General features: G+C 48.0%; 1 protein-coding gene across 1 annotated transcript; it reads left to right on the top strand.

The window, feature by feature from the left end:
• The first annotated feature begins 2,084 nt into the window (after positions 1-2,084).
• Positions 2,085-6,132, top strand: LOC124663117 (GDSL esterase/lipase At4g10955-like). Its single transcript, XM_047200858.1, has 2 exons — positions 2,085-2,311; positions 5,026-6,132. The coding sequence occupies exons 1-2, from the start codon at positions 2,085-2,087 to the stop codon at positions 6,035-6,037; spliced, it is 1,239 nt and encodes a 412-aa protein (XP_047056814.1). The 3' UTR covers positions 6,038-6,132.
• The last annotated feature ends 16,251 nt before the right edge of the window (positions 6,133-22,383 follow it).

The raw sequence follows: 22,383 nt of genomic DNA, 5'->3' as shown, positions 1-22,383 counted from the left end.
CCTACCTGCCACCCTTGTCGCTGGAGTACTCCCACCGTCGTACTCCGACGAGGCATCCCCTCCTCACACCTTCCCCAACCTCCCTCCTGCTAGACATGGACGGGGATGACCACTGGAGCGAAAGAAGATGGCGGATCTCGGCGGGCAGGAGCTATGGGACACAAAGGAGGACAGGAGGAGGTCCTTCCGAACCAAGAAATCCCCCGAGCTTCGTCGGAGGTCCAGCAAGGGAAGGGGAGCATAGATGCAACGAAAATAGCGACAACAAGCGGCAGCCGGAGCTCGAGAAGACGAGTTCATGGCCATCGATTCACCGCACCCCGGATCGATTCTTTCATCGAGGAGGAAGATGATGGAGCGGTTAAGCGTGAAGAGATGACGCGAGGGAGCAACAACGTCTGACGGAGCCGAGCCAGTCCCCATCTGGCGTTCTTCTCCAAACCCGATGAAGTTGACAGCGCTGGGATTTACTCGGCAGCGAGTAGGGGTACGGAGCATGGCACGTCACTTTCCCTTGACGACAAGCATGGTATACGGAGATGACACTCGTTTGCTAGCAGGGGCGACGCAGTGATTTTCCTTGGCTACGAGCGGGCGCAAGTCAGTGGCCCTTGCCGCGATCAGGGCTGTGGTGAGGACGTCATAGATGTGGATTGGAGGGTGTCATGGGCCTGCCTCGCGGATGGGCGGCGCTGGTGGGGGTGGGTAAGTTGGGAGGAACCTCCCGGTTCATTTTTCGAGATTTTCAATTTCCTTTCATTTTCTTCAAATGTTTTGATTTTCTTAATTATTATGACATATGGGACATGTCTCTCTCCTAATTTTTTTTAGCCATGTCAGCTGTTAGACTGTATATAATAGCTTCCGTATTTGTACATGTATTGTAACTCTTGTACACTATAAATATAAACCAACGCCAACCCTATTGGGTGTCGAGCGTTCCCCAAATCCTTTGTCTCACATCGGCCCTGACTATCGGAATCGCTGTCAACTTGTGCTTAGAGCGAGTTTAGTGTTTTTTTTTGCGAAAACCTCGACAAAGTGCGGTGTTTGTTTCTACCAAAAGTAAGGTGGTACCAAGGTTAAAATTTAGCTTGAAAAGTAGTGATTTTATGCTATTCCCTCTATCCATAAAGAATTGTCGAGGATTCATTTAAATTTAAATGTATCTGTACACTAAATAGGGTCTACATGTATATAACCTTAAACAAGTTCACGGCATGTTTGCAGTATTATAACCTTCGAATATAAACTCTGTGTCTCGCAAAAAAAGAATATAAACTTTGTGAAGTTTTAGCCCAGCCCAGTAGTGAAATTTCGAACCCAGCAGCCCCGCACAGGCCCAGGCCGCATAGCCCACACAGTCAGTCACACGCACGCACGCCAGGCAGTTCGTGCCGCACCGCCGCACGCCGCACTCCCGCAGTCCACGACCTCTCCTCGTTCCTCGGCGCGGCGGCTCGACCCAACTCACCGCACAGCCGCACGCCGGCGTCTCCCCCTCCCCGATCTCCCGACCTAGCAACCGCCCGAGACGCGCTCGGCGGAGGCGAGTCGGCGGCCACCCTCAACCCTCGCATCTCGCCGGCCGCCGCTGCCTCAACTTGTCCGCGCGTCACCGTGCTAAATCGGGCCGTTCGGGATTACCCGAGATTTCGGGTTTTCGGGCAATTTTCAGGAGTTTTCTCTGGAAATCTCGAAACCCCGAATCGCCCGACCAAAATTTCTGGTAAACCGGGCACGGTGGAACAAGTCCAACAAGGAAAGCATACTTGAAACCCCCACTTTGCCCCAGCCACGTCTCCATCATTAAACCCGGTTTCTGATACCCTTTCCAAAACATGACCGTTGGGCGCTGCCTCCTCGTCGAGATCCCAGATATACTTGCCCCGCACACGAGCACCACCACGCTCTCCCTCTCCCGGTCCCCACGAATCCTCCGGCGCCGCCCTCCCCCCGCCTTGACGACATTCTCGTCCTCTTCCCCCGCGCCGGCTCGACCGCTGCCGCAGATTATTCGCTCACGCGCCCCACGCCTTCTCCTTCCCCCGCACGACCGGACGCGAGGGCTGGTCCGCGCCGCGATGGCCATGGACCTGGCGACGGTCGTGGATGAGGCGGTGAAGGCGGATGCGGAGGAGGAGGTGATGGTGGTGGTGGAGGAGGGCGGGGGCGGGGGGAGGTGCGGCGGCGAGGCCGTGGTGGTGGCCGCGGCGGACGCCCAGGTCGAGGGCCACCCCTACGCCTTCCACGTCTCCGGCCCGCGCAACCTGCCGCTGCCCAACTGGAGGGAGATCATCAGATCCAGCTGGTAATTCTTTCCTCCCTTGCAGTTAGTTTCCTTCTGGGATGGAGACGGGGTGTATCGTATCGGGGAGTATGAGTTGGGCACGTGCTCTGGATTCGTTGAACCTGCGGCGATTCGCCAATTTGGGCAACTGCTGAGATGTAGAAGGAGATTTGGCTTACGAACCGCCGTCCAATTGCAATGTTCATCCTGCCAAGCCAGTTTACTGTCCAGAATCGACATGACACTTGCCGGCTTTCGTTGATTATTAAATCACGGGACCACACACATTTCACTGGTCTAGATGCAATTTGCAGTGCACCGTGGTATGATGCAGTACAAATTTCAGGAGATGGAAGTTGTCTGCAGTCTCATTCCCTTTACAGGGCGCTATGTAAACTTACTGCATTTCAGGCTACCTTCAAGGATAGTGGGGTGGTGATTTCCTGATATTCTGGTGTTACCTGGGATATGAAGGTCATTACGTTTCTCTACCTTTTTTTTTATTAGGTTGCTCTAGCTCTACTATGCCTCCGAGTAAAGGTTTCATGGCAAGAAACAAAGGATTGCCCTCCATTCTGTTTCCTGTTCCGTGGGCAATGGACCTGCACATGCCCCCACCTTTTCTTAGGGACAGCATCTTGCTCTTAGACGGAAACTTTGAACCCAGCTAGTTAAGTTTCCTTGAACCAACGCGTCCTCCCTTGGTAGGAATATAGGAGTAGCTTCCCATTTTACAGCATTCTCGGGGTACCTTCCTGGTTCTGAACTTTGTTTCTATGTTAACACGTGCTGTTTGTCTAGTGTAGCATTATGGCTCTGGGTTTCATGCTTGGTTTTGCTTCGAGATTAAGCTTGTTGTGCAGGCCAAGTTTGTTGGTTAATTCTGAGTATATTTGAGGAGCATGATTCTAGTATGCTAATGCAATGTAAAATAGCTCAGCGACGTGGGAAAAGTTTAATCATGTGTTCCTTGTCGGTCATAGTTTCCAGATAAGCAAGGGTAGAAAAATGATGTATTCTAGATTTTATAAACCTAATCGGTGGAAAAGAGGTACCATAATCATGTAAAATAGTAAGCAAGGGAAATATACATAGCATATTCCTGCCAAGAATATGTCGGCATGAAAGGGGCACACCAGCTTGCACAACTTAATCGGGAAATCGACATATTCTAGATTGTAATCTTAATCGGTGGACATGAGGTGTCATAATCATGTAAACTACAGAAGTATGCATCGCTTATATGTTGGCATGAAGCAGACACGAGCTTTGCAGAGCTTTGGGCGTACCTAAAAAAGCTGCTCAATTTTTTCTAGATATCTAGAAAATGTTGAGCAGCTTTTTTTTTGGGGGGGGGGGATGGAGGGAGTATTAAAATTAGCAAGTCTGAAGTTTGTGGGGATTAGGAAACACATAATAACTGCAAACTACAGAAATATACATCGGTCATTCCTGCCAAGTATGTTATAGCATCAAGTAGACACCAGCTTGCAGAGCTTTGGGGAAATACTATTAGATATTAGCAAGTCTGAAGTTTGTGGGGATTGGGAAACACATAATCATTGCAAACTGTAACTCATGTGAAGCCTGAATATCTGATACCATGTTGTAGTACCCATTTCAAACAGGATTTATGTTCCTTTTTCTCGTAACTTTAGATGAAGGTCATTACGTTTCTCTACTTTTTTTGTAAGGTTTCTCTAGTTGTACTATGCCTTCAAGTAAAGGTTAGAAGACTAGAAACAAAGGATTGCCCTCCATTCTGTTTCCTGTTTCGTGGGCGATGGACCTGCGCATGCTCCCCACCTTTTCTTAGGGCCAGCGTCTTGCTCTTATAGACAAACTTTGAACCCAGCTAGTTAAGTTTCCTTGAACCAGCTCGTCCTCCCTTGGTAGGCATATAGGAGTACCTTCCCATTTTATAGCATTCTCGGCGTACCTTCCTGGTTCTGAACTTTGCTGCTATGTTAACGCGCGTTGTTTGTTTAGCAGTATGGCTCTGGGTTTCCAGCTTGGTTTTGCTTCGAGATTAAGCTATGTGTTGTGCAGGCCAAGTTTGTTGGTTAATTCTGAGTATTTGAGGAGCATGATTCTAGTATGCTAATGCAATGTTAAATAGCGCAGCGACGTGGGAAAAGTCTAATCATGTGTCTCTGTCGGTCATAGTTTCCAGATAAACAAGGTTAGAAAAATGAACTATTTTAGATTGTATCATCAACCTAATCGGTGGAAAAGAGGTACCATAATCATGTAAAATAGTAAGCAAGGGAAATATACATAGCATACGCCTGCCAAGCGTATGTTAGCATGTAGGGGACACCAGCTTGCAGAACTACCAAGTCTGAAGTTTGTGGGGATTGGGGGAAACACATAATAATTGCAAACTACAGAAATATACATCGGTTATTCCTGCCAAGTATGTTGTAGCATCAAGCAGACACCAGCTTGCAGAGCTTTGGGGAAACACTATTAGAAATTAGCAAATCTGAAGTCTGAAGTTTGTGGGGATTGGGAAACACATAATCACTGCAAACTGTAACTCATGTGAAGCCTGAATGTCTGATACCAATGTTGAAGTACCCATTTCAAACAGGATTTATGTTCCTTTTCTCGGAACTTTAGTTGGCTCTTACTTCAATAAATGTGGCTCTGAACTCTGAAACACCAACTTTACTTTGACACACACACCCATGTGATGTATATGTGACCTTACTCTTCTAATGCCTCATTTGCAGGAAGGATCCAAATTACAAAAGGATGGCGATGGCATGCTTCATTCAGGCAGTCTACCTTCTTGAAATAGACAGGCAAGATCAGAAAGGAGAAGAGGATGGCCTTGCTCCAAAGTGGTGCAAGTCCTTCAAGTACAAGGTCACACAGACACTGGTGGATGAGAGAGATGGTTCAATATATGGTGCCATTCTTGAGTGGGATCGGGCTTCTGCATTGTCTGAATTTATCCTCTTAAGACCAAGTGGCGCACCAAGGGCAGTGTTAGCTCTCCGAGGAACATTGCTGCAGAAACCTACAATCAAGAGAGACCTGCAAGACGATCTTCGTTTCCTGGTTTGGGAGAGCTTAAAAGGTTCCGTGAGATACACTGGCGCTTTAGAAGCACTGAAGGCTGCAGTTGATAGATTTGGGAGCACAAACGTTTTTGTTGCTGGGCACTCGTTGGGAGCTGGTTTTGCCCTTCAGGTATGCAAAGATCTTGCCAAGCAAGGAATCGTCGTCGACTGTCATCTGTTCAATCCACCTTCTGTTTCACTTGCCATGAGCCTAAGAAGCATGAGCGAGAAGGCCAGCTATCTGTGGCAGAAAGTAAAGGCAAGTATGCCATCAAAGGAAGAAGCATCGCTTGACAGTGCAAAAGAGGATGGTAGCATCAAGAAGAGACTACGCGCAGAGAAGAAATGGGTGCCACACTTGTATGTGAACAACAGTGACTACATCTGCTGTCACTACAACGCTCCCTCTTCCACGGCTCCCTCTTCCACCGGACCCGACGGTGCACCAGACGAGCAGCAGCAGCAACGCAAGGCGAGTGAGATTGCTGGCGATGTGGTTGCGAAGCTCTTCGTCACGTCGTCAAAAGGCCCACAGAAGTTTATGGAAGCGCATGGGCTGGAGCAATGGTGGTCAGATGGGATGGAGCTGTTAGCGGTGTCTGACAGCAAGCTTATACACAGGCAGCTGAAGTCTCTATACTCCTCTACAGCAGCAGTACCACCACCAGCCAAGTCGTAGAGGGCCGAAGTGGCTGTTTCAATGGTCGTTAGAAATGCTCTTTCTAATTGGTTTACACCACCTTCGTTATGGCATGGTCGAATTATTCATAGTCTAGTAGTGATCAGACTGATCAGACCAATTTGTAATAATGATATGGCTAATAAACACATTCAAGTACTATATCTTTTATAGTCAAAGGCTAGAATATACTCCAATGTGCAAGTGAAGCTTGCAGAGCTGAAATCTGAGCAATTGGGTAACATCCATGATCTCACGGTCCTCTACGGAACTGAATTGTTGTGACCTTAGTTGGTCTGTAGCATGATAAGAGCATCTCCAACAGGCGCGCTATATAGGCCGCGCGGCATAAAAACGTCCGATATAGCGCGGGACAGAATGTCGCGCTCCAGCAGGAGCGGTAAACGGCGCGGCGCTGTAAATTTTTTAGGGCGCGCGGCGTTTTGCACAATCCGGAGCGGCATATCTGGCGCGTCGGCTACAGCGCGTGGCATCGCTCGTCCAAGCGCGAAAAATCCCCCGCGCTGAAATTTCCTCTTCCGCCTTGCCGCCCGAGCGCCCAATCCGTCGTCTCCGCGCGCCGCCGGTGCCCGACGATGGAGGACCCCTCCGGCACCCCTCCCTACTCCGTCCCACCCTCCGCCGCCGCCACTTCCGCCGCACCCCCGCCAAACCCTAGCGGCGGCGCCGACGGCGGCAACGCAACGGCTGTTGCGCGCGCGTCTTCATCCCGCCGCGCGGGCACCGCACGCAGCGCGCTGCCGCGCGCGCGATGGCCGCGCGGCCCGCGCCGAGGAGGGAAAGGCGCCGTCGAACAAACGGCCGCACATCGGTCCCGCTGCCGTCGCGCCGCCGAAGAAAGCGAAGGCGCCCGTCCCCCGCCGGCCGCAGCCTCCCCCGACGACGACGAACCAGGCGCCTCCTCCTCCTCCTCCTCCTCCGCCGGGCGCACATACGGTGCATGATGAAATGCCCGAGGGGTAAAAAAAACACTACTTTTTGTCCAAATTCTAGTTTAGATGCATACCTAGCCGGGAAGTGATGAATTTCATTGCATTGTAGAGTCGATGATGCGGTATTCATGGAGACAATGAATGTTGGATCCTCGTTCATGCATGAAGCCGCCGATGGAGAGGAGGAATATGAGGATGTAGATGAGGAAGGAGAAGGGTTGATTGAAACTCGCCCTCCCGGTCGGTCCGCCAACTACACCATGGCGGAGGACAAGTTGCTTTGCAAGACGTGGTTGACAATTGGAATGGATCCAACAACCGGTACCGATCAAACAAGAGAAACATATTGGATGAGGATGACGGACTACTTCAACACACACACAAGTGGGAACGAGCGAACCATGCGCTCACTTCGGTCCCGTTGGTCCGGCATCAACACCGATTGCCAAAAATGGGCGAGCGTGCAAGCCAACATCGATGTTCTCAATCCAAGTGGCACTAATGAGAATGATAGGGTAAGTCATTCTACTATGTTCACCATATGGCTCATATGAGAAGAATACGGTTCTACTTCATATAGCTCATCTATTTTCTTTTCCGCATATGTGTAGAACTCCATGGCTCAAGGATTGTTTAGGGATGTGGGAAAGAAGAACAAGAAAGGCAACAAGATTCTTGGCAAGCCATTCACCTTGCATCATTGCTATGATGTGCTAGGGAATGAAGAGAAGTGGAAGACGCGCGGCAAGTTGGACGCGGCAACTATGGCGGCCCATGCTACCGGTGATGCAACAATCATCGATGATGATGATTCAAGTGATGAAGGGAAGAAGAGAAGCTCCACTCCTCACTCCGTCAACAATGGGCGGAGGAATGTGCATGGTAGGAAGACCGCCAAGGAAATGAAGGGAAAGAAGGTCGGAGATGATGACATTGCCATGGCTATGGAAAGGATTGCAAATGCAAGGTTGCAAGCAAATGAAGATAGAAAGATGCAACGAAACTTGGAGAAAGAGTCTATGGATGCTATTGAAGCTAGGAGAGCCGCTTTGGAGGAGAGGATTGCCGCCAATGAGGAGAAGAAGTTGGCTTTGGAGGAGAAGAGGCAAGCCTCCGAGGAGCATGCACGCCTAGTGGAGGAGGAGAGGAAGCTTTTCTTGATGGATACTTCCCATATGGATGAGAGGCAAAAAGAGTACATCAACCTTCTTCGCGATGAAGTGTTGGCCAAAAAGAGATTGTTGATAGCCAACATGAACACTACCACTACCGGCATGTTTGGAGGAGGCATGTTTGGAGGAGCCATGCCGACGTTTGGAGGAGGCATGGGAGGCATGGCCGGCATGGGAAGCATGCCCATGCCCACCATGGGAGGCATGGCCGGCATGGGAAGCATGCCCATGGCCGGCATGGAAGGCATGGCCGGCATGGGAGGCTATGGAGGCATGGCCGGCATGGAAGGACCAAGCTATGGAGGAGTCTTTGGAGGAACCATGGGAGGCTCGGTGAGTGGTGTGTATGGGAGTATGGGAGCACCACCGGGAGGCTTCATGTCTTCCATGAATGCTACTATTCCTCCTTCAACCCAAGATGACGAGGAACAAGAAGAAGGTGTTGACTTGGAAAATGCGGAAGTGTGATATGCATTTGTGATATGTGTTCCACTTTGTCCATTTGAACCATATGTCGTGTGTCATTGTTGAACTACGTCATTTTGTGTGTCGTTCTTGAACTATGTGATGTATGTTGCACTTTGTGTCCACTTAAATTATGGTACATTATTTGTTTCATGAATTATGTGTGATTATTTGATCTTTGTGATTGCAAAATAGTATACAAAACTGTTTTCCGCGCCCGCGCGCGCTGTATTTTGCCGCGCCCGGCGGAGGACGATTTTTTCCGCCCGCGCACGCGCTGCATTTTGCCGCGTCCGGCGGGGAAAAATACGGCCCAGCGCGCGCTAGCTGTTTACAGCGCACCGCTAGCAGAGGTTTAGCGCGCCGCGATTGACATAGGCATCCCAAATGGGCCTGCCAAAGATAGTACCCGGGGTTTATCGAAGGCCCATTACCCGAAGAATAAGAAGGTTCGAGAGCCCAAGATATGTTAAGGAAAGTAGAATTGTAATAGGAAGTGTTGTTTGTAAATCTGGCGGGATGAGTTAGAAACCGTCCCGGACTCTGTAACTTGTACAAAACGAAACCCTCGGATCCACCTCTTATATAAAGGGGGAGTCGAGGGACGAGGAGATCATCGAATCATTGTCTGCAAACCCTAGTTTTCATATTCTTCGAGTACTTTTCGGCTGAAACCTTCGAGATCTACTTGCCCTCTACTTCTAACTAAACCCTAGCCTACAATCCATAGGCATTGACAAGTTAATCCCTTGTCAATTGGCGCCGTCTGTGGGAATTAGAGGCGTAAGGATCTGATCTCGATGGCACGTTCAAGATCTTCGACATCGTCAACCGGGAGCAACACTATGGATCGAGGTAAACAGATCGCTGCTGGTCTTGTTGATTTTGTTCCTCACCCACCCTCCCGTTTGGATGCATATGCGTATCTGGCGGAGCCCTTGGAGATGACGTTCGGAAGGTTTCACTTTCGCGTCGAGAAGGAAGGATCGTATCGTGTCGAAATTCCGATTTCGTCGGGATCGTCGGCGGTCGATTCTGATTTTTCAAGCTATGCATCGTCAACCGAGTCGAAGAAGAAACTTCGGCAACACGTTACGTCAGCATCGAACAAGAGAGAAACTCGCCAAGATCTTCGGTGACACATCGTTTGAGTCATCTCGCGGACTCATATATAAGCGATGGCTCAAGCGATGTCGACAGTTACGACTTCATCGACAAATCCATCACAGTAGGCAAGGTCTTCATCAATCTCAACAATGATGTCACCAAACCCAACATAGATCCGAGTACCAAATATCATCGGATTTATGCTATCGAAAATCAAGAGGAAACATCGGAGGCTTTCGACGAGTTGGGTAATCCTTTTGTCGATCCCTCAGATCTAAGGAGAGGTATGGGCACTAAATATGTCGGGCCCACACCACGCGTCAGAGTTCAACTTCCACAGGCAGCCTGGGATAGAGCGGCAAAAGCCCTAGATGGTTCGGAGCCAATGACGACAACAGCTACAGCTCAAGAACTGCAAGCTTATCAATATAGGCTCGCACGAACCGCTCGAGAAATAGAAAACAGACAACTGAGTTGAACAGAGAAAGGAGGCAGCTTCGCATCCAGCAGGAGAAGGGCAGATCTAAGTGGACAATCTAGAGTTTCGGGTGATAGCCACAGGAGGCTCGAACAGAGGAAGATCAAGGTTACAACACATACCCGAAGCGTAAAGAGAGCACTTGGTTCAAAACCTCGACATGTCCTTTATGTCGATAGATACAAGAGGAAATATTATCCCTAAGACACCGTAAGTCGGGTATATGGCGACACAAGCTTACATCCTCGCATCTAGGCCACCCCCGAGAGATCCAAGGGAAACATTATACAATATGGCGTTAGCGAGGGTCGGAGCTATGGGGACAGCGTTCGTAGCAACGCCTCCCGAAGGAGCGGCAAGGCAAAATAGTCCACGACCTGCAAGACAGCAATAGCGCGGTTCCCGAAGGACCAAGCGGAGCAAGAGACACAGGAGCACAAGCAAGGGTCGATAGAGCAAGACAAAGCGTAAGGGATCATCGGCAATCCCCGGAGCTTAACGACGAGGATATGTGCGGCTTGCCGTGCTTCACAAGGAGAGTACGAAAACTCGAGTTCCGTCGGGATTTAAGTTGCCCGATCACTTCAAAAAGTTCGACGGCTCTGCAAGATCCGGAGGACTCAGCTAATTGATTACCTCGAGACGGTGAAGCTAACTCGGAGGAACTAGAGCAACAGCCATGCAAAGTATTCAGGTGCACTTAAGTGGAGCCGCACGATCTTGGATCAAAAAACTTCCGCCAGGATCCATCGACACTGGGAAAGTTTCGAGGACGTATTCGTCAAGAACTTCGGGTCCACGTGCAAAAAACCCGCGTCGTTAGAAGAGCTGAGGGCGTGTCGACAAAAGCCGATGAGTCAATGAGAAAATATATCCAAAGGTGGAACATCATAAAAAACTCGCGAGAAAATATATCCGACGAGAGAGCAATAGATGCGTTTGTTGCAGGAATTAGGCGTGGAGATTTTGTCGAGGACTTGGGAAGAACCAATCCAAAAACAAGATCCGCGTTGATGGAGATAGCAAATAGATGGGCAGGACGGAGAAGACGCTGTCCACAATAAACGACATCAGTTCGCCGAGGAGGATCGTGGTCGAAATTATCAATCGAGGCGACGATTTCCTCGGCGATCGCAACTACGACGCTCCAGGGCAAATTTCGGCTGGATTCCGAGCCAGCGCAGGAGGAAATAACAGAGATGATTATCAAAGAAGTAATGAGCAGCGAAGCGATAATAGGGACGACTCCCGCAACAAACAAAAGAGTGGGCCGAGGTTTCCAAGACCTTTCGTGTCCCCCGAAGAAATGCTGAACGGACCGTGTCAGATGCATTTTTTCATCGACAGCAACGGAAAAAGACAGTCGTGGCACCTGCGAAAAGACCGCCGAAATTTTCGGCAATGTTCGGATACGCAGAAAATGCTCACGCTCGAGCAGCACGGAGAAACCCTCGGGAGCCTAGGAGCGAAGTTCATCTCACCGCCACCTCCCGCGATTACGGTACGACAATCGACATCAGCTCAGAATAGCGGCAGCACCTCCACCACCACCTTATGTTGATCCTAACTCAAACGGAGCAGTGTCGATGATCCGTAAGGGAAGGTCGTCCAACGGAACTCAAAAAGTAATCTCGAGACAGGTGTTCATGGCGAGAAAATGCCTCCACCAACAGCTGAGTACCTCAATTGGTCGAGGCAAGACATCGGCTTCACCATAGCGGACCACCCGCAGCAAGTTCCTCGACCGAGGCGGTCAGCACTTATTCTCGCCAGCAGCTATTGCGGGCTTTGATGTTTCTCGAGTATTCATAGATGGTGGCAGCAGCTTAAACCTTATGTATGCAGATACATTGAGGAAGATGAATATATCCTTAGCAAACTTGAAGCCAACGGACACAAGGTTCCACGGCATCACACCGGAGAAACCAAGTTACCCATTGGGAAAGATCAACCTCGACGTTCGTTCGGAACCCGAGAAAATTATAGAATCGAAAAATTGGAGTTTGAAGTCGTGGATTTTCCATCACAGTATCACGCTTTGTTGGGACGACCAGCATATGCTAGATTCATGGCAAGTACCACACTATACATACCTGTTATGGAGATTGCCTGGACCGAAGGGACCAATCACGGTCAAAGGGAGTTTCGCCTTAGCTGATAAGTGCGACAAGGATTTCCATCGGTTGTCAGAAACCTTCGGGATTCAAGCTGAATACTTGGCGTCGAAAAGCATGACTGATTACGACGTACTGCCAGACGTTGGAAGGCCAAATAAAGAATCAACTTTCAACACAGAGAAAAATTCTAAGGAGGTGCCGATTCACCCGACAGATCCAAAAAAGACGACATCCATTGCAAACAACATGGATATCGCATAGGAAAGCACGCTCGTCGAGTTCCTCCGTGAGAATCTGGAAAATCTTCGCATGGTGTCCAGTCGACATGCCGGGAGTACCCGGGGAACTTGCCGAGCACCACCTAAATTTGGATCCAACAAGTGAGACCAATCAAACAACCTTTGCGGCGTTTTTCGAACCAAACCGCAAAGCTATGTCCGTCGAAATAAATCGACTACAAGAAGGCTGGTTTCATCAAAGAGATATTCACGAAGCCACATGGGTAGCAAATCCCGTGATGGTGCCAAAGAAAAACACTAAGGTCCTTCGCATGTGCGTCGACTTTACGTGTCTCAACAAACATTGTCCAAAGGATCACTTTCCCCTCCCGAGGATCGATCAAATTATCGACTCCACGGCTGGATGCGAACGTCTTTCCTTCCCGGACGCGTATTCGGTTACAACCAGATCAGGTTAAAAGAAGAAGATGAAGTAAAGACCGCGTTTATTACACCTTATGGCGTGTTTTGTTACGAGAACAATGCCCTTTGGTCTAAAAATGCGGGAGCAACATATCGAGAGGATGATGCAAAAGTGCTTGGCGACACGGATTGGGAAAACGTGCAAGTATACATCGACGACGTCGTCATCACATCAAAAGAAGGATCAACGCTGATAGAGGACCTCAAGGAAACGTTCGACAACCTCAACAAGTTCTGCCTGAAGTTGAACCCGACGAAGTGTTCCTTTGGTGTCCCAGCAGGAGAACTCTTGGGGTTTCTAGTCTCAGCGAAGAGGGATTGAAGCAAATCCCGATAAAATACAAGCTATTGTAACAATGAGAAAGCCAACAAAGTTGAAAGAGATACAACGGATGAATCGGGCGAGTCGCAGCTTTGAGCGGATTCGTCGCCGAGGCTAGGAGAAAAGCGTTACCATTTTACGCTTTGATAAAACAAGGAGATAAATTCCAGTGGAACGAAGAAGCGAACGGAGCTTTCGAAGATTTGAAGCGCAAAATCTCGACACCACCAATCTTGGTGGCACCGAAGGAAAAGGAACCTCTCCTGTTATATATCGCAGCCACGCCCCAAGTGGTGAGCACGGCACTGATTGTCGAAAGAGAAGAAGAAGGAAAACTCCACGGAGTACAGAGGCCAGTCTACTTCGTCAGCGAAGTTTTATCGCCGTCAAAACAAAGGTATCCTCAGTATCAGAAGTTAGCATATGGAGTGTTCACAACAGCACGAAAATTGCGCCACTATTTTTCGGCACACCCGATCATAGTGGTCAATGAGGCTCCTTTGTCAAATATACCGAACAATCCGTAAGCTACGGGTCGTGTCTCCCTTTGGGGAATAGAGCTTTCCCTCGGGACATCACGTACGTAAAAAGAAAAGCAATCAAGTCGCAAGTTTTGCCGGACTTCATCGCAGAGTGGATGGAGCTGCGAACACAGGACCCCAGCACCTGTCGAGAACTTGGACCATGAATTTTGACGGGTCCAAAAGAGTAGAAGGAGCTGGAGCAGAGTCATACTTATATCACCTGAAGGCGACAAATTGAAGTATATCCTTCGGATGACGTTCCCTAACGCATCTAACAATGAAGCGGAATATGAAGCCCTCATACACGGGATGAAGATGGCAAAAGCATGCGGCACAACTCGACTAAAAATCTTTGGCGACTCACAATTGGTGGCCCGACAAGTTATGAACCAATGTGATGCGATCAATGATAGCATGGTAGCATACAAGGAGGTGTACAATGAACTTGAGAAGTTATTCGATGGATGCGAGGTAAACCACATCGATAGATTGAGCAACGATGAAGCCGACGTCCTCGCAAACATCGGGTCGCAGGTGTCTCCCGATCCCGCCGGGAGTGTTTTGGGAAGAAATATCGAAGAGATCTACAAAGTCAAAAAAGGTGCGAGAGAAAAGGAAAAACTTCGACACCTCTCGCGAAACCACGGAGGATGAAGATGAACAAGAGCTTGTGATGATGGTACAGGTTCCTTGGATGCAAGCATATGTATCATACATCCTCAGGAAAGAAATACCCGACGATCCAGTTGAAGCAAGGAGAGTAATTCGACGGTCTAAAGCCTTCACGGTGGTCAAAGGAGAACTATACAAGCGAAGTATTTCAGGTGTTCTGCAAAGGTGTGTAACACCCGAAGAAGGAAGAGTAATTCTGAAGGACGTGCACGAAGGAATATGCGGCCACCACGCGAGTAGTCGAGCTATCGCGGCCAAGGTTTTTCGGGCAGAGCTTCTACTGGTTGACAGCAATCGAGGACGCCAAAGAAATAGTAAGGACTTGTGATGCGTGTCAAAGGTTCGCCGCAAAACCTCATTCTCCAGCAGCAGAACTAGCACCAATACCTTTGTCGTGGCCCTTTGCACAATGGGGACTCGATATGGTAGGCAAGTTACACAAATCATGGCCAGGAGGAAAGGAATACATGCTAGTAGCTGTCGACAAATTTACAAAGTGGATAGAAGCAAAGCCGATAAATTCGCCAGATGGAGCATCCGCAGTAAAATTCATAAAAGGCCTCGTCTTCAGATTTGGAGTGCCTCATAGCATCGTCACGGACAATGGCAGTAACTTCACATCCAACAAATTCAAAGATTACTGCAAAGAAGTGGGTATCAAGCTGCACTTTGCGTCGCTTGCACATCCTCAAACCAACGGGCAGGTCGAGAAAGCCAATGGCATTATCCGCAATGGCATCAAGAAACGTCTGTTGGGACCACTAGAAAAAGCTCGACATACCTCGGCTCCGAAGAACTACCAAGTGTGTTGTGGAGCATCCGAACAACACCAAATACAGACGACACAAGAAACACCGTTTTTCTGGTCCATGGCGCTGGAGGCGTACTTCCAATAGAAATAGAGCACGACTCCCCTAGAGTCACAGCATATGATGAAGAAGCGTCAAGGACAGCATTGGAAGACGATGTAGATGCACTCGACGAAGCTCGAGACGAAGTATTATCAAGGGTCACCAAATATCAACAGGACATGAAGAATTACCACGGCCGACGTTTGCGGCCAAGATCTTTTCAAGTGGGGGACTTAGTTCTTCGGCTCACGCAAAAAAGTCATGAAAAACTCGAGTCACCATGGCTTGGTCCCTATATCGTCACTGAAGTAATTGGAGGAGGAGCATACAGGATAAAGGACAAGAAGACGGGGGTGGAGGAGCAAAACCCCCGGAACGTGGCGCAACTCGAGCGGTTCTACGCCTAGAGCTAAAATATAGTCCTTGTAAAAAATTCAATGTACTCGAAACGCCCACGAGTTTTCGACGCACTCTTTTCCTTTTTCGGGGCACCGAGTGGGGCCGGGAAAGGTTTTTAATGAGGCGGGCTCGTGGTGCTCGCAATATAATAAAGATAGTGGAGATATACTTCTTATTTTTCGACACGCTCGGGGCTCAACGCCCAAGTCTCAAAATACATACAAGTATAGATTCACTGAAATATTTCGCCTTGGTACATTAATACCTCGCTAAATATAACAAAATCGAAAGCCGAGCAATCATAAATATAGTGTACACATCAAAAATCGTAAGTGCCTTGGTTTAAAAACCTCGCCATGTAAATATAGAACTTCGACATCAAAGATACTCGAAGATTGGCAATCCATCCAAAGGACAAACAAGGATGTCTTATTACAACAGAAAAGATAGATTTCAAGGAGGGAAAATAGTGCAACCTTCGCTCACTTAGGCTCGGGGCTTCAACAATATAAAGGACCTCAGCAATATACAACAAATTCCTTCGGAAATATAAAAAGAGGAGGGAAAACAAAAAAGAGTGAGATACAAGGTTTCCAATATAATACAAGTCGCTAAATCCCAAGATAGTATCTACGGACAAGCCTCTGGTTGTCTTATGTTCAAGCATAAGAACCCTTGGTAAAAAACTCCGAGTCCATCCGAAGAAGTTCATCTATCATCGATTCAGCTACGGAGCTACCATTGCATCGATTGAGTCAATATCATTTTTCCGACGCGTTTTCTTGGCCGAGCAACCAGCAACAATCTTCGTCGAGTCCAACTTTGGATAACAAATGTTTATCATAATCATGGCAAATCTCGCTCCAAAGCAATGAGTTGAGCCCGCACAAAGTTATGGATGCGAGGAGCATCTCTGAATACCTCCAATAATTCGGGAAGAGTTTTTGGAACCTCGTTTCGCGGAAATAGATTCCTATAGACAAGGGTTAATGTCGCCGTGCAAAAGCTGAGAAAATCGCGCACTTGGCAAGCACGATCTTGGAACCTAACAATTTGTTGGGTTCGTCTCAGAGTGGCCCGAACAAACACCCATGATTAAGGGAGAGATTAACAAGAAGATTTGTCCTCTCATTCACTCTCTCGATCTTCGGCAGCAGAATCAAGAACCGAGCCTCGTTAAAAGCGACAGGCAAGAAATTGGAAGAAAGGCACAAGCAAGATAAAGAAGAGGCATCAAAAGAAAGCAAAAACGTACCTAGCATATCCGTGCTAGCTTCCAGCATTAGCTCAAGCATACTATTTTCTCGGGTTGTGGCTTCCTTTGCTTCCAAGACAAGAAGCATCCCTAGCAGCCACAGCTTCTTTGGCTTGATGAAGAGCAAGTTTTTCTCCTTCGGAGGCTTTCCGAGATTGTTCCATCATGGCCAAAGTTTGTTTCTTCATAGATTGAAGTTGTTGTCGAAGTTCTTGCAAATCTTCCGACAAATGTCCGCTTGATGAACTCTCGAGGAGATTATGGTCGACTAGTATTTTCTTCGAGAAGGAAGATGCAGTGAAGCGACGCGTAACAAGGAGGGGTCGAGTAGTTATCAAATATTAACCGGAAAAGAAAGGCCCAGGATCAATGAAAAGCACGAAGGGAAATTTCATTACTTGCTAGAAAATTTACATGGGTATTACAAAAGAAAGTTCTCCAGGAGGACTAAGTGAGTAATTGTCGCCAAGGCTAAAAATGGCGACAAGAGCAAAAGAAACGAAAAAGAAACAAGGAGGCATGCAACTAGACCTCCGGCCTCGAGGAGCTAGGAGTCGAAGCCGGCTTGATCCCGAGATACGCCAAGATCTTCTTCGTGATGGGCTTGGCCGCCTTAATCGCCGACTTCCACCTTGCTTGTTCTATTTGCTCGGTGTCGCCAACTTTCATCCAGATCAATAGTCCGTCGACTATCGGCAACCAACGCGACGGTGTTCTCAACGGCAACCTTCATATTTTCGTGGCGCATCTTCGATCCAAGGTCTTCCGGTGTATTGAACATCTTGGCAAGGTTGAGGAAAGTTGCAGGCTCCTCTTTCTTCGGGAAGAAGTAGGGGAACAATGCAGACAACACTGCGTTAGCATTCGACACACCTTCGCGAATCTCGGACCCATGAAGCTCCAGATAGGAAAGTGCGTCAAGGACAGTGGTCATTGACGGGATTTGTCGGATCAAAATCCTGGTTTGTTTGGGCTGTCAAGGAAACAAAGCATTAGTGAAAAGACAAGAAAACAACGATTCCCATAAAAACGTAAGAGATCAACAGAACTTACCGAAAGTGCGGCGACTCGAGTTTTCAGCGCTTGAGGATTCCTTCTTCACGAGAAGCTTGCGCAGCCTTGTGCTCATCTAAGGCAGTTGTAGCATCCTCAAGTTTTTTCCGCAATTCCTCGACACCAGCGGTTTTTGCCTTAGCTTCGTCGGCTTCGGCCTTGGCTTTGCTAGCGCCGAGGTCGGCTTTCTTGCGAGCCGCCTCACTTTGCTCAAGTTTTCGAGCAAGAGTGTCGGCGCGTTTGTTGGCCTCGGCAAGTTTCTCTCGTCGAGATATGAAAAGAGAGCGAATAAAGATTAAAAATCGCGACAAGCAAACGAGTAAAAAATCAAGGAAAAACAACGAAGTGTAAAAGTCGTTACCTTCGGCTCTACTAGCATATTCACGGTACCCAATAAATTGGGAACCGATGCGGAGAAGATCCTTGATCATAGGCTGTTCAAGGAGAACATAGCAAGAGAAACATCGGCATGAAAAAGAGAAGGTGTAGGAAAACAAAATAAGGAAAATATAGATGTCGACAAGCTTACATCATCTAGGAGAAGAGTCGACGAACTGCCCAACTGAGGGGCAGGTTCAGCAATCTTTTCAACCCTTGTCCTTTTTGGGGAAGGAGCAAGGGGGCTTGATGGTGGAGTAGTAGTGACGACGTTTTGTTGAGGAGGCGACGTTTCATCTCCTTCAACTAGCGTGTCCGAGACAAGTACGATGACGTGACGTGCTTGTCCGAGGAGCCACGTCAGTAACTGGTACTTCTTCTTCCTCATCACTATTGAACAAAAATCGACAGTATAAAAAGCAAGACAAGATAAATATTTCGAGTACAAAAAAAAGGGGAGAGATAAAGTCGACTTACGAGCTGATGAGGGATTCAACATAAGGATCATAAGCTGCCTTCGGATGAGAAGGAACAACTTCTTCAGCCTTAGAAGTGCCAGAATCCTCGGCATCAGTCCTTTTCCTTTTGTTCCTTGGAGAGACAGCAGGAGGAAGGGATTCAGGCCGATTCATCGGCCTCGTACTCAACTTCTTTTTCATGAGAAGCCGCAGATTTGTGAGAACCCGCGACTTCACTTTCGAGAATAGAAGAACCTTGAGTATCTTCGGCAATGATGGCTCTGTTCTTCGACTTCTCCACCCTCGTGAAGAGGAGGAAGGGAAGTCATAGTAGGATGGTCCCGTAAAAAATAGAAACCAAAGGAAAATTAAAGAGATGACAATACAATGAGATGCGTAAAAAGTGCGCAACAAGATAAAAATTCGGAAGACAAAATACCTCGGGAGTGGATTGGTGGAGCCGTATGGTTCCACGCGACAAGAGGAAGGAACTGGATCTTTGCCCGAGCGAGAAAGTCTTCGAACCAACTTCTCCAAGTCCTTGGTGGAAAGGTCACCGGAGATTCCGTTGGCGTCATTTTTACCGGAGTACGTCCAAAGGGGATTTTTGCGAGCTCGCGAGGCTGCACTCTAATCCTAAGGAAGTAGGCAGTGATTTGAACACCAGACAGCTCTTTGCCTCGAGTGTTTTGAAGCTGACGAATGCGAGACATGAGTGCCTCTGTCGCCTTTTTCTCTTCCTCAGAAGCTTCGGCATCCCAGGAGCGGCGACGCTGAATTTTGGCATTTCCGTCGAAAGGAATTATGTTGTGCTCAACGGAGTTGGCGCTTTCTTCGTGAATGTAGAGCCACTTTTTGCGCCATCCTTGGACAGAATCGGGGAACTTGACATCGAAATAGTCGGCATCGGTACGAACACGGATAACAACGCCACCTATGTTATAAGTGACGTTGTGGGAGCCATTGCGGCGAATGCGTAAAATGCGCTTCCAAAGAGCCCAATTGGGAGCGACTCCAAGGAAGCATTCGCAAAGGGTGATAAAAATAGAAATATGAAGGATGGAATTGGGGGTCAGATGGTGCAGCTGAATCCCATAAACGAAAAGAAGGCCGCGGAGGAAATCGTGGATTGGAGGCGAAAGGCCGCGGATTAGATGGTCAACAAAACTAACCCGGTACTCCATTGGAGGATTGGGGTAGCTTTCGTCGCTAGGAAAGCGGATGGCGTCCTCCTTCTTCATAAGGCCGAGCCTCTTCAAGCATGTTGGTATCTTGGTTGGAGATTTTCGATCTCTCCCACTCAAGATCCTCGGCGGCCATCTTGGATTCCGGAGTGCCGTGGCGAGTTAGGCGCGCACGCGGTGGCATCAACGGCAATGGGCAGAGCAATGTATGCGCGTGCGGAAAATCGGAGAGAGTTGGGCGCAGGGAAGTTTTGCGAAGAGGAACAGGTGAGCGGCGCAAGTGAGGGGATGAACGGAGGTTGAAGAAAGGTTTATATAAGAATTGGGTGAAGCAGTGTGCCGTTGGATGAGGAAATCGTGTGGTGAGAATAGATCTTCTATATACAAGGGCAAAAAAGTATTTTTTTACTGAGATAGGCGTTACCGTACGTGCGCCAGAAAAAGCGGAGGACGTGTGTCCCCCACTTGCACGACGTGTCAACGTGGAGAGAACAATGGACCCACAAGGCAGAAAAATTTCGACTATTAACAGAGCTGAAGAGAATTTGACAAAGTAAAATATGTCGACAAGGAAAATAAAAGGAGAATGGCGACAGGAGAAGTTATTTGAATATTTCGGGAGCCTTTGGTCAAAAACAAGTTTTTGCCCAAATGCTCGGGGGCTACTTCGAGAAAAGTAAAATTTCGACTGTGGCAAATATAGAAATTGTGGGAGCCTACAACCAAGCACAAGTTCTTGGCTGTAGCCTCGGGGGCTACTCCCATCGGGAGCGCTGTTCGCGCACCCGAGAGAAAAAAAAAAAAAAGAAGAAAAGAGAGAGAAAGAATATCGGGAGATAATGGCAATACAATGACAAGGTAGACTAAAATGTTGAGCCTACAACCAAGCACAAGTTCTTGGTTGTAGCCTCGGGGGCTACTCCCATCGGGAACGCTGTTCGCGTGCCCGATGAAATATAAAAAGGAAAAAGAAAGAAAGATAGAAAAGCAAGAGAGTATATTTCGAGTTATAATTAACTCTACATATACTCCCATCGGGAGATTAATATAAGTCATATTTGACTCGATAAAATGTGCCATTCCAACAGCCGGAAAAGCACTCGACAATATATTCTCGTAACGCCAATGTTGCGATCAATTTCCGAATGCCGCAAATTTGCGAAGGTAAGACCCCGGATCCATTCCTGCCGGGCGTGGCATCGCCGAAGACTGCGCTCCGCTACTTTTATCCGTATCAACGGATACTGAAGAAAAATCCTAACGGACGCGTTAGGTACTCGATAAATTTAACTGGGACTCGACAGAATGGTAAGACCTTAAGCGACACCTGTCGAAGTTTGCACCAGTATCCCGAGATCATGTCCAGGGACGTGATCTTGAAGTAGGTTTTTGCGGATTGCCACTAGAGCAGTTAACTAGTACCGATCCGTCGGATGAACTAGCCCCAACTACAAATATCCCTGTACAATATAGAAATTTATATAAAGAAATATAGAAAAATTTACATTGTGGAATAAGAATAAGCAGTGGAGATTTTCCCTGGTTCTACGATTCAAGCAAAATCTCGGGGGCTACTGACATAGGCATCCCAAATGGGCCTGCCAAAGATAGTACCCGGGGTTTATCGAAGGCCCATTACCCGAAGAATAAGAAGGTTCGAGAGCCCAAGATATGTTAAGGAAAGTAGAATTGTAATAGGAAGTGTTGTTTGTAAATCGGCGGGATGAGTTAGAAACCGTCCCGGACTCCGTAACTTGTACAAAACGAAACCCTCGGCTCCACCTCTTATATAAAGGGGAGTCGAGGGACGAGGAGATCATCGAATCATTGTCTGCAAACCCTAGTTTTCATATTCGTCGAGTACTTTTCGGCTGAAACCTTCGAGATCTACTTGCCCTCTACTTCTAACTAAACCCTAGCCTACAATCCATAGGCATTGACAAGTTAATCCCTTGTCAGCGATATGCCGCGCCTGTTGGAGATGCTCTAAGTGGAGAGCCAATGTCGCAAAATGCAAAAAATATCGGTTGATTTCTGACAAAGAACTTGTGCAATCAGTATGAATCCCCTGCTTTTTTTACTTTACTGATGTATTCTGTTCTGTTAAGGAGACAAGTACTCCGTAGAACTCACATGCTTGTACTTGTAAGCTGGGGATTTGGTAAAAACACGAATAAAAATGACAAAACGACTCCGCTGCACCTGCTTGTACTTGTAAGCTGGGGATTTGGTAAAAACACGAACAAAAATTACAAAA

Source organism: Lolium rigidum, chromosome 6, assembly GCF_022539505.1.
Source record: "Lolium rigidum isolate FL_2022 chromosome 6, APGP_CSIRO_Lrig_0.1, whole genome shotgun sequence".
NCBI lineage: Eukaryota > Viridiplantae > Streptophyta > Magnoliopsida > Poales > Poaceae > Lolium > Lolium rigidum.
The sequence above is the reverse complement of the archived record's forward strand: the minus strand, read 5'-3'. Positions and strand labels throughout refer to the sequence as shown.